General features: G+C 37.8%; 1 protein-coding gene across 1 annotated transcript in view; it reads right to left on the bottom strand.

Annotated features, from left to right (window-relative positions):
• The window catches only part of LOC132191890 (small ribosomal subunit protein uS7), an 8,046-nt gene extending 6,529 nt beyond the window's left edge, over window positions 1-1,517 (bottom strand). The window contains exons 1-2 of the mRNA XM_059607013.1: window positions 1,353-1,517; window positions 121-392 (exon numbers count right to left, since the gene is read on the bottom strand). Of these exons, the coding sequence (XP_059462996.1) occupies window positions 121-392; window positions 1,353-1,436 (356 nt within the window). The 5' untranslated portion in view covers window positions 1,437-1,517. The remainder of the gene's footprint in view (window positions 1-120; window positions 393-1,352) is intronic.
• Window positions 1,518-14,872: the final 13,355 nt, after the last annotated feature.

Below are 14,872 nucleotides of genomic sequence, written 5' to 3'. Positions count from 1 at the left end.
TAATATTTTCCATTTGTAAGTGCACAAATGAAGTTAGCAACTATAGCAGATTTAGCCAGACATAGATGAACCACCTGATTTTACTTTCAACAGGGAACAAATTACACTCCATCAGCATACCTGTTGACCACAGCATCAACAATAACTTGGATGGGATTCAGATCAGTCAGCAAATGAATAATTTCCATTGCATGTTTAACAATCCTCACGGCCATGAGTTTCTTTCCGTTGTTCCTACCGTGCATCATTAGTGAGTTTGTAAGCCTCTCCACTATTGGACACTGAGCCTTGCGGAATCGCTTGACTGAGTATCTCCCAGCAGTGTGAGGAACATAGGTAGCGTGCTTGGCTGGTACCACTCCGACGTAATCAGCCAGTGAAATGTCACTGACCTATACCAAAAAATAAATTAATAAATAAAGGCACCAATAGTCAAAGCAGAACCACAATGGTAGTTGTGATGATAACTTCTATAAACAAATCCAAGCAAAGAGTAATGCACAATAAACTAAGACTTAAGGGATGGCAATAAAAATATTAGCTCATATCTTGGCGATCAGATGATAAAACATATGGTCTTAAAATAAATGAATACAATACGGAGAGGTGATAAGTACTCAAGTGGACTTGGCTGCCACAAAGGCAAGTAAAAACATGAAACTGTCATAAACAATTTGTTAAAATAAATACAAGCATCAACAAGATAAACATTCTAGACAACAACCACCAAAATAACAAAAGATACAGTCAGAATACATAAACATGACCTTTTAAGCACATAGCAAGTAGTGATGCCCGACGGAAAAGAAAGGAACTAACAAAGATTCTAGTTTAATAATCTCCATTGAAAGAAGTAAAATTGCACTACAAAGATTCTCAAAGTTTACTGGCAAAAGCTAGAGAAAATCCGCGGTAAATCCAAACAAGCAAACACCCAGTATCCTATACAATAGGAACGCTATAATGAATACATATCAAACATTGTCGAGCACAAGGTGTATTAACATTTACAATCTTAGAAAAGAGAGCAGAAAGTCAATCTTCAGAAACATATTCATTCATTCCCGCTAAACCTAGGGCAATAAACCACCAATGCTCGACAGAAAACATCGACCCGTGGAAAATTCTTATAGATTCATAAATAACCCCCCTAAAAAAATAATTCATATCTTAAACCAATGATATATTGCACCTGTGCTTCAATAACAATGAAGCTCGAACCAAAAATTGCACTCTACCAAGTAATCAACAACGAGATTATGTAAACCAAACGACAGCGAAAAACGAATCGAACGGATTCAAACAAAAACATTACATAAAATAACCTATTTGCACTAAAAATAAAAGGATACCTGCACGTCGTCGAAGCTCCATCGGTTGAAGAGCTTGACATCGTGGTGGGGCTGGGTTGCTTCCGGTGTAATCACGTCCGCCATGGCTACGCGCCGCGAGAGAGAGAGAGAGTGACAGCGGCTAACCTCTCTATCCTCGCGGAGACAATGAGAAATGAGAGAAACCCTAAGTGTTGGAATTTATATGGGACCGGTAGGGTTTGCTATTATTCTGGTGCGGAGAGGACCAGCTTACGGCGATGATGGATTTGGCCTTCTTTTTTTTATTTTTTATTTTATTATTATTATTATTTTTTATCATGTTCAATTTGGCGAAATTAATTATACGTAAAAAAATTTCGGGATAAATGCATTTTATTACTTCAAATTTAATTTTAAATTTTAAAAATTACTTAGAAAAAATAATTGAAAATTTTAAATTTATCACTTCTAAGTAAAAAATGAAAATGTAACATTTCTCATATATATATACAAAGTTTTTCTCCAAACTAGGTTAGAAGAATTTTCTCCATCCTAATTTATAAAAGTGACATGTATCCCTTGAACATGTAAGATGCACATGTTTTTTTAATTTGAGGAATAAATTTGGAATAAATTTTATTAAAAACTCATGTGCATCTTATATGTTATTAAAAAAAGGGACACATATCACTTTTATAAACTAAATTAGAGGAATTTCTTCAACCTAATTTAGAAAAAAACTTTGGAATATATATATATATATAACTACTCCAATGCAATGGGTGATTGAGCCATCTTTTTTGCCAAACATTTTTATTTTCTAATTTTTTATTGTTATATATAGTTACATTATAATTGTTATAATTGATGCTGATGTCGAACATCAACGAATTATGTTAACTATTATAACTGTAATGACCAATTTATTTATTATTCTTACCTTATAAAGTGATTAATTACTTTTAGATCCCACGAGCTTTTTGTCAAAATTTCAAACCATATGGACAAAAAGTGCATTTATTTCAACATAATTTTGTTTTTTTGTTTTTTAACATCATCATAATGAAATTAGTGTGTAATATAAAAGAGAAAATAATATGGCCTTATTTGGTTCGCAGAATGAATATTCCGTTAGAAAATTAGTTATTAGTGTGAATTTTTTTTTTTTTTTGAAGAAAGTTATTAGTGTGAATTGAAGTAGGCAGAATGTTTTCAACTTTGTTACACCAAATTGTTGAGAGATCTGTAGCTTTACATGAACATGCGGTATTTGGTTTAGGCAAATTCTGGCCGTTTAGCATGCATCACGAGTTTTTTTTTTTTTTTTAATGCACAAAAGAAAGCATGAAAATATTAATATATATTTATGCAAATTAATTGTAGTTATTCACGATGTGATTTAATACCATATGGGATTGCATTAAATGTCTTCACTTTTTTTTTTTTTTTTAACATGGCCACATAAGGGAAGGAAGATTCGAATAAGTGACATTCGCTTTATGAGGCGTGGTCCACACCAATTGAGCTAACTCTTGGGTACAATGTCTTCGCTTGTAATTGTGAATACAAATTACAAAGCCTAAAAAAGAAGGAAATATTTTAATTGGCAAGATCATCCTAAATATGGACAATTTCTTAAATATGAAAAACTTAACAAATGCTAGCACCAATTAGTAAAAGGAATGCTAGATGTTCTCGTGGTGTTCTTCTGGTCCTAAATGAATATTATTTAAAAACCAAAAAAATAATAAATTTTCATTATACATACATGATATTTGTAAATTTTGGAGCTATCTTTAATGCCTTGGTTGGCACAGCTCTTTTTATTTATTATTTATTTTTTTTTGAGTAAATATCGTATGTCATTAATCAAGAAGAAGCTTGCTCAACAAGTACATCACCGTGAATACAGTAGGGATATCCTCCAGTCCACAGTTTCTCTTCCCTGCTAGATATTGCATATTTTGCTAGATTATGGGCTACAACATTGGCTTCTCGGTAAACATGATGGACATGCCATTCCAGTTGCTGTTTTAAATTCTCCTGTGCTGCTTCCACCAACATACAATAGCTACCTTTCCATGTTCCATTGCTCTGTAGAGCAGAGACCACCTCCTTTGAATCCCCTTCCAGAATGCTTGTCCTCACCCCTATTTTCCAACTTACCTCCGTTGCATACCACGCCGCCAATGCCTCTATTGTGTTAGGTTCCAGAGCTGCTTGTTTGAAAGTGCAGAAAGAAGCTAGAACATTCCCCGTATGATCCCTGAGGATAACGCCCACTCCCGTGGTATTTTGTTCTAATGATATGGCAGCATCCCAATTTACCTTGACAGTATTCGCAGGTGGTTTCTCCCATCTCTTCTCCCTGCTTTGAATGGCTGATCGTGGCTGAGTGTTTAGACGTGAAGCCTCAGCGATTTCGTAGCTAACAATCTGGTCCGCTGCTACCTTCAGGATTACCGAGGGCGCCTGCATCTCACCTCCGTGGACTACATAGTTCCTTCTGAACCATAGTTGTCGAGACACTGTTAGACAAAACTGAAAAGAGTTGTCATCTAGTTTGTCCCGTAGTGTGATCAGAATCTCCCTGAAGCTGGAATCATAACTTATACACTTTTGTACTGCTCTTGGACCTTCCAGCCATACATCTCTCGCTGATTGGCAATGCCATAAAATGTGCCCCACTGTTTCTACATTCAACCCGCACATTGGGCAAAGAGGGCCAGAGCTTATGTGACGTAAGTGCAGATTTTCTTTTGTGGGCAGGATGTCTTGGCATGCTTTCCATAAAAACATTTGCAGCGCCTTTGGTCCCTTTACACTCCAAATGATTTTCCAGATGTCTCTGTGGGACTGGGTAGTCGAGCAGGAACCCTTTTCCTTCTCAAGAATTTCCTTCGCCACATGGAATGCACTACGTGCCGTGAACACTCCATTCTTTGTACCCTCCCATACAAGCTGGTCCAGCTGTCCTCCTGGGCATATAGCAATTTTGCATATTTGTTTGACCTCCCTCTCAGTAAAGATCTCCTCAAGCTTTCGAATATTCCACCATCTACAATCTGGGTCAAATAAATTGCATACCCAAGTATCGCAAGGAACACTGTTGGGAGGTGGATGTAGATTGCTCGGGGAGATTGAAGGGATCCATCTGTCCTCCCATATCTTTATAAATTTGCCATCACCAATCCACCACAAGAGGCCCTCCTTTAGAATACTCTTCGCCTTCCAAATGCTACGCCATGCATAGGATGGGTTCCTCCCGAAATTTGACTCCATGAAAGATGAGCTGGGGAAATACTTTTCCTGTAAAATCTTGCTAACCAAAGAGTGTGGATTTTTGACCAAGCGCCAACCCTGCTTTGCCAATAAAGCCTGATTGAACACTTCAATCTCCCTGAAGCCCAAACCCCCTTCACCTTTGGACCGACTAATCTTGTCCCAACTCAACCAAGCTACTCGAGAATAATTATCTTTGTGGCCCCACCAAAATTTCTTCATTAGCGAGTTGATTCTTTGACATAGAGATTTCGGGAGTTCGAAAATGCTCATTGTATATGTGGGGATCGCTTGAATCGCTGCTTTTAAAAGAACTCCTTTCTCGCTTGTGATAAGAATTTCTCCTTCCATCCTTGGAGTCTATCCCATATTCGACTTTGAATAGTTTGAAAAACTCTAACCCGGGATCTTCCTATGAGGTCTGGAAGCCCTAAATACTTCTCATAGCATTGTGTGGAGCTAATTCCTGCTACCTCCTTGAGGTGGGCTCGAGTCTCTCTATGGGTGTTTTTACTGAAGAAAATTGAGGTCTTCCCCCGGTTAAGTTGTTGCCTTGACGCCTTTTCATATCTAGATAACACCTCTTGGATTTTAATCCATTCTGGAACAAAAGCCCTGCAAAAAAGCAAACTATCATCGGCAAAAAAGAGGTGACTGAGTCATGTCCCACCTCTGGAGATAGCCAGGCCCGTAATGTCTCCATTGGTTTCAGCTCTACTCAAAAGCGAGCTTAAACCTTCTTCGCATAATATAAACAGATAAGGGGATAGAGGATCACCCTGCCTTATTCCCCGAGATGGAATAAACAAATCACGAGGCCTCCCATTCACCAAAACGGAATAGGTGACCGTAGTAACGCATGTCATGACCAATTGAATCCATCTTCTAGCAAACCCCATTTTCTGCATTATTTTCTCCAAAAATTCTCATTCCACCCTATCATATACCTTGCTCATGTCCAGCTTAAGTGCCATGAAACCTTTGCGTCCCTTGAGTCTCCCATTCATGGTATGGAGAGCTTCAAAAGCCACAAGGATATTATCTGTAATGAGCCTGCCTGGTATAAAAGCACTTTGGTGTGGGGATATAATACCATTTAAAACCTCCTTTAGTCGATTTGCCAAAGTCTTTGCAATAAGCTTATAATACACATTACAGAGACTGATGGGTCTATATTCTGTGACACTATAAGGTTTTTTCTTCTTTGGAATGAGTGCTATAAAAGTTTTATTAATAGCAGGATCAAAAACACCATGATTCAAAAAACCGAGAGCTGCGTTACATACCTCCTCTCCAACCGTATCCCAAGAGCTTTGGTAAAAACTAGCTGCAAAGCCGTCGGGTCCTGGGGATTTTAATGGAGCCATTTGGCCAAGTGATTCCTTGACTTCAATTTCTGAAAATTCTCTCACCAGAGAAGTGTTCATGTCTTCAGTTATCCTGGGGTGCACACCACTCAAACACTCCTCAATTCCCGTGGTCCCACCCGTGGTGAACAGACCTTGGAAATATTAAGAAAACGCATTGCTCACTTCATCTTGAGTTGTACATTCTACTCCCGAAGCATCATGAATTTTTGTTATTCTGTTCATGTTTCTGCATTGGGTGGCCCAGGCGTGGAAGTAAGCAGTGTTTCGGTCCCCATGCTTATACCAGTTGAGTTTCGCACGCTGCTTCCACTTTGTGTCTTCTCGCTCGAGGATCTGTTCTATCTCACTTTGTATTATACGGATCTCTCCCAAATTACGAGGGTTTTCGTTCATTTGGAGAGATTTCAGTTGCAGGGATAAATTCCTCAGAGTATGGTCCCCATGCCCATGTTTATACCGGCTCCACGTTTTCAACTCCATTGAGCACTGCTGTAGTTTGTTGCAAAGGACTGACATCTGGTTCCCCGGTTCGGCTTCTCCTTCATGACCGTTCCTCCTTGCCCCCCAAGCCTCATGCACCACCTTTTTGTAGTCATCATCTAGGACCCAGCTTGCCTCAAAACGGAAACCCCGTTTGTTGGCCATCTTGTTATTGTGGGCTCCATCAAACTGAACAAAAAGTGGCTTATCGTCAAAGGACCTAGCCTCCAGAATGTGTACTTCAGTCATTGTGAAAGAATTGCACCATTCCGGATTACCCAGAGCCCGATCAAGCCTTTCTTTTATGAAGTCATGACTGTCCCTGCCATTTGTCCAGGTATATTTTGGACCTATGTAACCTAAGTCATTGAGTTGGCAAGTTTCCAGTGTATTTCTAAGCGCCTCCATCTGACTTTCACGGCGAGGGGCTGCTCCCCATTTTTCTGTGTTGTCAATGATTTCATTATAGTCCCCAACACACAACCATGGAGACGGGGAAAGATCTTTCAAAAATTCCATCAAACTCCAAGCTTCATGTCTCTTGGTGGGATCCGGATGCCCGTAGAAACCAGTGAGTTTCCAATCAATGTTCTCCTTTTGGGAATGGACCTTTGCAAGAATATGTCTCCTGGAATAATTTAAAATGGTAACTTCATCCAAGTCTTTCCACAACAACGCCAAGCCTCTACTACGCCCCACCGGATCTACCAAAAACATTCAAAGCAAACCTAATTTCATCCTTATTCTATCCATTTTATTCTTCAAACATTTTGTTTCCATAAGAAAATAAAAGTCGGGATTCTTTTCCTTTACCAATTTGCAAAGGTCACGAATTGCTCGAAGGTTCCCAAGCCCTCGGCAGTTCCAGCTTATGAGACTCATGGCTGACGGCGGGGCTGCTTCGCAGCCTCCGCCTTATCACTGAGCACTAGACTGTGACCAACCTCGGCTGATTTTTCTTTTTCTTCTCCTGGTGATGGATTGTTTTCTTCGCCTATGTTTGTTGGATAACTTTGGACTAGGACCCTTTTTTTGGGCTCGCATCCCTCTGTATATACTCCATGTCTGTGCTAGTTCTCCTTTTCCTTTTCGATCCCTGCCCCCCATTATTCTCGACCAGCAGCCCCTGCCTCATTGGGCCATCCCTTTTCGCCTCCAGCTCCTCACCTTTTGGGCCCCTTGTTGTGTTAGGCCTGCTGCCCCCTCTTGCTATAATTTTTACCCTACGCAGGGACATGGGAGAGTCATTTGGGAAATGCCTATTTTCCACCACAGTAGAATCTGCATGTTTTTGAATTGACGTCATCTCCTCCCCCTCTTTAACCGTTAATCCCGCAGCTTGCGCACCTTCCTTCTTAGAATGAGAAACCTTTGCTCTTGGAGGAGCGAAATCCGCATTCGTATTTGAACTGTTAAAAGCAGAGCTATTACTTGCCTTTTTTGGATTGCTAGATTCGCTAGGGTTTCCTTCTGTGGTGCTTCTTGCCGCCTCCGGGGAGTTGTCACGCTGTACCTCGCCGTCCGACGACTGCCCACCCTGCACAGATGCTGCCTATCCGTCTCCTCCACCTCTGAAGGATCTGCCTTTGATCTTCTTCCGTGGATCTTCAGCCCTCAACCTTACCCCCCACCCCACCGAACCTTCCTCATTACGCATTCTTCAAGTGGGTTTCACTGGGCAGCCCTTTGCTCCATGCAGAATGCATCCACAATGAAAGCAAAAAGTGGGGAGATTCTCGTTTTTAAAACTTACCCATACTGATTTCCCCCCGATGACCAAATTCCTTCCCCGTTTGAATGGTTTTCGTATATCTATGCACACTCGCAATCTCAAATATCTCCCTCAGCCTATTCCATCCCCTGCTACGTCAATTTCCTCCAGAACGCCCAAGGATTCTCCTATCTTGGTTCCAACCGTCCTGGACATGCATGGAGCGGCATGTCATGGACTTGAATCCAACATGGAGTTTGATGAAATGTCATTTGGGAGGGTGGGACTTGCCCATCAAAATCGTTCAGAACAATAATCTGCCTCTCATACGACCATGGCCGGCCTTCCATTACGCATTTTTTCTCCCATTTATCTGAGAATTCAAAAATCCACAGATTATCTTGGATTTCTTTGAAGGAGACGATGTTCGTAGTACGTCACAAACGTGAGAGAGTCGCCCTAAAGGATTCTTTGTTAATCTTCTTCTTGGTCCAAATCCTGCCTATCAGACACTTCACGCCCTTCTCACAAGTGTCCACAATGTCACCCTCCATGATTGCAATCCCTGTCTGTCCGCCCACCGTCAAAGGATGATTGGCCTCCATGTTGAGATACCCAATCCTTTTGTTTCTTCACTTTTCCACCTTGCTAACTGTGATACACTCCTCGTTCGGTTAACCGGCAGGAACTTATTTCGCCGCTAAAATTCTCTTAAGTATAGATCCTGGAGAAACCTTAGCATGTACCTTATTTTCACAAAAACAATCAAACCATAAAAGTCTCTATCCAGCATAAGTCGATTTCTCCCTAACGGCCTTGACGGACAACTGGTAGCGCCACCTCAAAGGCTACACCCCCCAGTGTCCCCGTTAGTTTCTTTGAAACCAGTCAATAAAAAAGCATCTATATCAGTGCAATGCCAACCCAAGTCTCTAAAAATCAAATCAAACACAAAACTCAATAGGAAGTCAAGAAATTTAACAGGCACAAAGATTAGCACATCCCAACAATACTCAAATCACCGCATTGATCAACTAACATAACCCATTTCCCAATCAAATCAAAATACACCTAAAACCACCCCAAAACAACAGTCATTGCCAAAAAGAAACCACCAAGGACTTCCTTGTTTGTTTTGGTTAACATTAAAGATAAGTATATTTTGCTGAATATGACATATTTTAATTCTGAAATTAACCCTAGGGATCTGAATTAGGATCAGCCTGCAATCAAAAGCATTTGCATCCTATTCTCATAATACAATCCGCTAATTCTGATAACACTATATTTATAAGTTTAAAGCTTTAAAAATAACCAAACCAACATAAGAATAAAATTGAAATAAATTCATAGCAAAATACAAGACTGTTATGCAGAAAAACAATGTTCTTACTTAGGCAAGTAATAAACCCAATTTTATGAAGAATATATCCATTGAAAAAAGAAAGCTAATTTCATACTGCATAAAATAAATCAAACATTACCAATGCTCGTGATATGAGAATCAACAGCAGAAAGGTCTTGTTCTCAATAACTCAACAGTAGAATGTTATATATGCCAATGCTATTATGTTAGCCAACGAATGAGAATCAACATAATCATCTCTAAAACTAGCATTGTGGAAATATAAAGTGTAAAGAGATTCTTGAAAATGTCATTAAAAAAAAATCACATTTCTAACGAATGTGAGAAGTTTAAAATGAAAGTAACCTATATAATATATGAGTTTTCACCATACGCATTAGCTAATGCCCCTTAAAATAGTCAACTAGTCATTACAATTAGTTCAAGAAAATGTTTAATAAAGTCCCAAATAGGCAATATACTCAGAAATCCCATGTACCCTACGCCACTTTCACTGAAAGAGGTAAAAGTTAAGATGACAAAGTAAATAAAGCCTCTTAGTGAATAATACGAATTTAAGATTAAAAAAAAAAATTGATAATACAACAAGAGAATATTTGACACACTAATTCCCACAAAGAATCACCAACAGATTTACAAAATTTGTTTTTAAATGTTTTGCTTCTATGGCTGAAGGTGTTATACAAATCCCAAAAGGAAGACTGATAGTAGTAGAATGTAAATAAGTCTGTCCCTTAACAACTATGAACCAGAAGTTCAATCACATACTTCCACAAATAGACCAAATAGAAATAGAAAAAAAACAAAAACAAAAAACACAAAATGTAACATTCAAGGGACCAAAAAAAAAAAATCAAAATCAAAATAAAAAACAGCATTGAACAAAAACTTTACTTCTTCTGCTCTAAGCCATTAATATTGATAAAACCCCAAAAGAAGATAATCATATATCATAAATGTCACTCCATTCCACAACCGACATACATTAGTATAGAGTGAAATTAAACTAAAGCCACCAAATACATTACACTAGTCAAAGGACCTAGCCACCCATCCACAGGGCAGAGAAAGATTTCCCTTTATTTCAGATCCATATTCTATCAGCCAGGGTATACAAAAGAAGTATAGGGATTTCCAATAAAATGTTTTCCAATATTCTTGGAAGGATAAGCTAATAAATGATTCCATTCGTAATTACATTCACTAAACTTCGTAGAAACATAAGGAAATCGGGAACCGATCATTGTGCAGCAGAAAATGGTGCAGCCACAACATTTATACATGTAAATCATTAATAGGATGTCCAATTCTAAGCAAATAGATTAACTAGACACACATATACAATCAGATCACCACCATCGCTTCGAACTAATCCGTCATTAGTAATCTCAATCCACTTTTCCTACCCGAATAACCGAATAAAATAGACTTTTGAAATTTAAAATATAGGCGGTGGAGTCTCTATATATTTGAGTTTCGGGTAACGAACTTGCACGGTGAGAGTAGAATTGAGTTTTATCATCTGTCTACCGATAATCGTTTGTCTTTGAAATTCTAGTCTTGCAGGAGAAGATAGAGATGACGCTGCCGCTGGGATTTCGCTTCCGTCCCACCGATGAAGAGCTTATATTCGAGTAATTGTTGAGGAAGGTCAGGGGAGAAGAGCTGCCTTGGGATGGCATCCCTCCATTTGATCTTTATGGAGACAAGGCCCCCTCGCAAGTATTTGGTGATCTTGGTGGTCGGGAGGAGAAAAAATATTACCTGTTCACAAGGATAAAGAAATTCAGCAAACGCGTGGCAAGAACAACCGGCGGCGGGACTTAGCATGAAGGCTATAGTAGTCAAATATATGATAGCTCGGGTCAGTTTGTGATTGGACTCAACAAACAATTCTGTTTCAAGGTCGGACACGGATCTTCCATGAAGAAAACCGACTGGATTATGCACAAATTCTCCTTGTCGGGTGCCTTGTTGGAGGGGGAGCAAGAACTGTCTAGCACCTGGGTTCTATGCACAGTTAATAAGAAAGTAACGGAAACAAGAAGAGGCAGGAAGAGATGTTATGAGGATGTTCAGAGTCCTTGCCTCATTAGTGCCATCACCGCCGTTGAGGCTCCAACTCCATTCCGTGAAACTCCACTGCCCAAGCCACCTGATTCATCAGTGGATGAAAACAATGATGAGTTGTTTGCTTCGATATTTTATTAGTTTGCAACTTCCTTCGCAAGAGAGCAGAACTGTTGTATATGATGTTTTGTTAAACAAATTATTATTTGAAGATGACAAGTTTATTTTTTTCTATTCTTTATTTTAAAAATATATAAAATAAGAATAAAGTGGGGCCAGAATAGAGTGCTTTCTTATGCAACTTGCATAAATGCTGTTTTTCTTAAAATTATAATGATTTATGTTTGTAATTTTAGCTTTTCATGAAAGTAATGATTATTTATGTTTGTAATATATTTTGACTTGATGGTTTCTTTCGTAACAATTATCTGTTGCTAAGGTTTGGAGGGATGTGTGCATCAACCAGTGTTGCTGATCTCATGTATTTGTGCAATCATATGATGGTTTTTGCGATTGTTTATTCGGTTCCCTTTGAATGTCCGCTATAATATGATGGTTTTTGTCATGGTTGTTTCCTTTAATGTTGTTGGTCTTGTATGTGCTTTTGCACAGGCTTGGTAACTAACCTGTACAAAAAACGTTATTGTGTCTCACATTGATGGAAAATTCACATTCTATACTGAAAAGAAAAAATAATACACTACCCTTTTTTTTACATTAAAAAAAAAAAAAAAAAAGTAAAATATTCTTACAATAAGCAAATTGATTAGATCATGGAACCACTAGCATCAAAAGTAACACTTTGGTCTTGCTTCTTCTTCTTTCTCTGTCAACTCTCGATATTGGTACCATCCTGCTCCAGCTTTGGCCACGGACAATGGAGGCCTAACAAAAATTTCGACTGGCTTAGGGCCATGGACAGTTAAATGCAGTTCTCTGGCTGTTTCCTCTATATTTGGATCAGATATTTTCACTGATTTACTCCTGTTGTTGACATGCACCATGTTTTTGTTATGTTTTGTTCTGCAATGGCAGTGGAGTTTGCAGGTGTGATTCATATCCCTATACACAAATTACAAGTCATATGTTTTCTGTTTGTGCTTACTATATATATATTTGATCATCTTTAAAACCCCCACAAATTTTATAACTTATATCAGAATTTTTAAAAACTAATCATTTGAAAAAAAATAAAAAAATAAATAAATAAAGGAGAGAAGGAGAGAGGAAAATTTCTATGTCAAAATAGTTTTATTAAAGCAGCAACAAAACTATATAAACCGAAAGTAATCAAACAAAAGAAATCAACAAACTGTGAGTATGCTAATTCAGATTTTGGATGGTTAGATTAATATATTACAATATTTAGAAATTTCAACAAGTTGCGCCAAGATTACAGATCATGCATTCAAAGTAATACTGGTAGAAAAAAAAATTGTGTAGAGTAAAAGACAAAAGTAGTTAGGAAATTCTTAACATGCTGCCACCAGGTCTCAAAGAAAAACCACACAAACAATGGTTACATAAACCTTGCAAACATTAAGAGGCCAAGGAATACATAGACAAATTAAAGCCATCACTAAATGATAGTAACTCTGACAACATTTGTCCCTATTAAGTGCTTCAATTTAGGAGAAAGGGGCAGTAAGATTATGAAATGTTATAGTCAATTGCGTTACACATAAACTCAACATCCAACTTCCAAGTTGTGGAATACAATGTTTGTGGAAGAAAATTTTCCCTTTCAAAACATGTTCAACCAAAAAAGGAGTAAAATTTTGAAAAACATTCACAAGAAAAATTGAGGAAAAAAAAATATAGCACAAAATATCCTATACACTGCCTATATTGCCAGGATCACAACTAAGCTCAACAACTACATCTCGAACTTCAAATTTTCAAATCTCAAATATAATAAGAGTATGCTAATTCGGAGAAAGGAAGAATCAGTGTGATGAGGCTTATGAAGAAGCAGGAGGAAGAGAACTTACAGTGCGTAATTGCAAAGGATGAGAGAAAGCTTAGATAGAGGAGTTACAGACAGGATCTGAACACCAAAAAATTGGTTAGATATGAAGGGATCCTGGATTTTCAGGCAAAAAATCAGCTCTCTGTCTTTGCATCTCTCTCCAACTCTTTGAGACAATTGGATTTTTGAGCCCTCCTCTCCGTTTTACTCTCGAATGTTATGTCAATACTTTTGTGTCAGCCAAAACGATGAGAATTAACATTGTCATCTCCAAAGCTAGCAAAACGGATTTATAAAGAACATAAAATGGAAAAAGATTCCAAGAATTATCACCAAAATATAAGAAAAATGCATTGCTAAAGGTAAGGGTCGAAGTTTGAATCATACTAACCCTCGGTTTTCATCTAAAGCAGCAACTTATGTCTTTGTAATAGCCAACCAAACATTATAATTAGAATGAGGATGTGCTTAAAAAAGTTCCCAATAGTCTCTCTAAAATGTATCTTCTGTCGCTTCTATGATTGACTGAAAGAGTAGGCAAGGACATCAAGATGACAAAGTGAATAATGTAATGAATCTACAGAGGTATTAATGCTCAATAGGATATATTTATATATAAATAAAAAAACAAAACAAATAACAATTTTGATTAATTATACTCAACAAAGAGGATCAAAAGATTTAGAACATTCCATTCAACCAGTACATGATTTTAGAATTTTTGGAAGACTATGCAATAGAGAATTGTGGGGGTGAAGGGGGCTTTTAGAATCAAATGCAAAATTTGAGATTTTTTCTTTTTCTATTTTTTTTTTCCTATGAAAAAAACCCATAAACAGGAAATTTGAGACACAGACTGAGTCTCAAGCAAAAATTTCGAACTACATAACTAAACAAAATCAAGTTTTCATTGGGAATTAATAAATAAATAAAAGGCAACAAATATGATCATTTAGTGCACTTCAACCGCTTGATAATTTTGAAACAAAATCCAAAATTAGAAATAGAATTAAAAAACAAAATGTAACTTTCAAGCGCCCAAAAAAAAAAAAAAACTTTACTTCCTCTGCTCTAATCTTGATAAAAACACAAAAGACGATAATCATATATCATAAATGCCATTCCATTCCACAACAGGCATACATTAATGTAGAGTGAAATTATCAAATTAAACCAAAGGCACCTAAAACATCACTACCTTTTTACATAGCCATTATATTGTTAGAGTTAAGATTGTATCAGATTTCAAGTACAAATTCATCCAATACAGTACACTAATCAAAGGACCCAGCCACCCATCCACAGGGCAGG

The sequence above is a fragment of the Corylus avellana genome, chromosome ca9 (assembly GCF_901000735.1).
Source record: "Corylus avellana chromosome ca9, CavTom2PMs-1.0".
Taxonomy (NCBI): domain Eukaryota; kingdom Viridiplantae; phylum Streptophyta; class Magnoliopsida; order Fagales; family Betulaceae; genus Corylus; species Corylus avellana.
The sequence above is the reverse complement of the archived record's forward strand: the minus strand, read 5'-3'. Positions and strand labels throughout refer to the sequence as shown.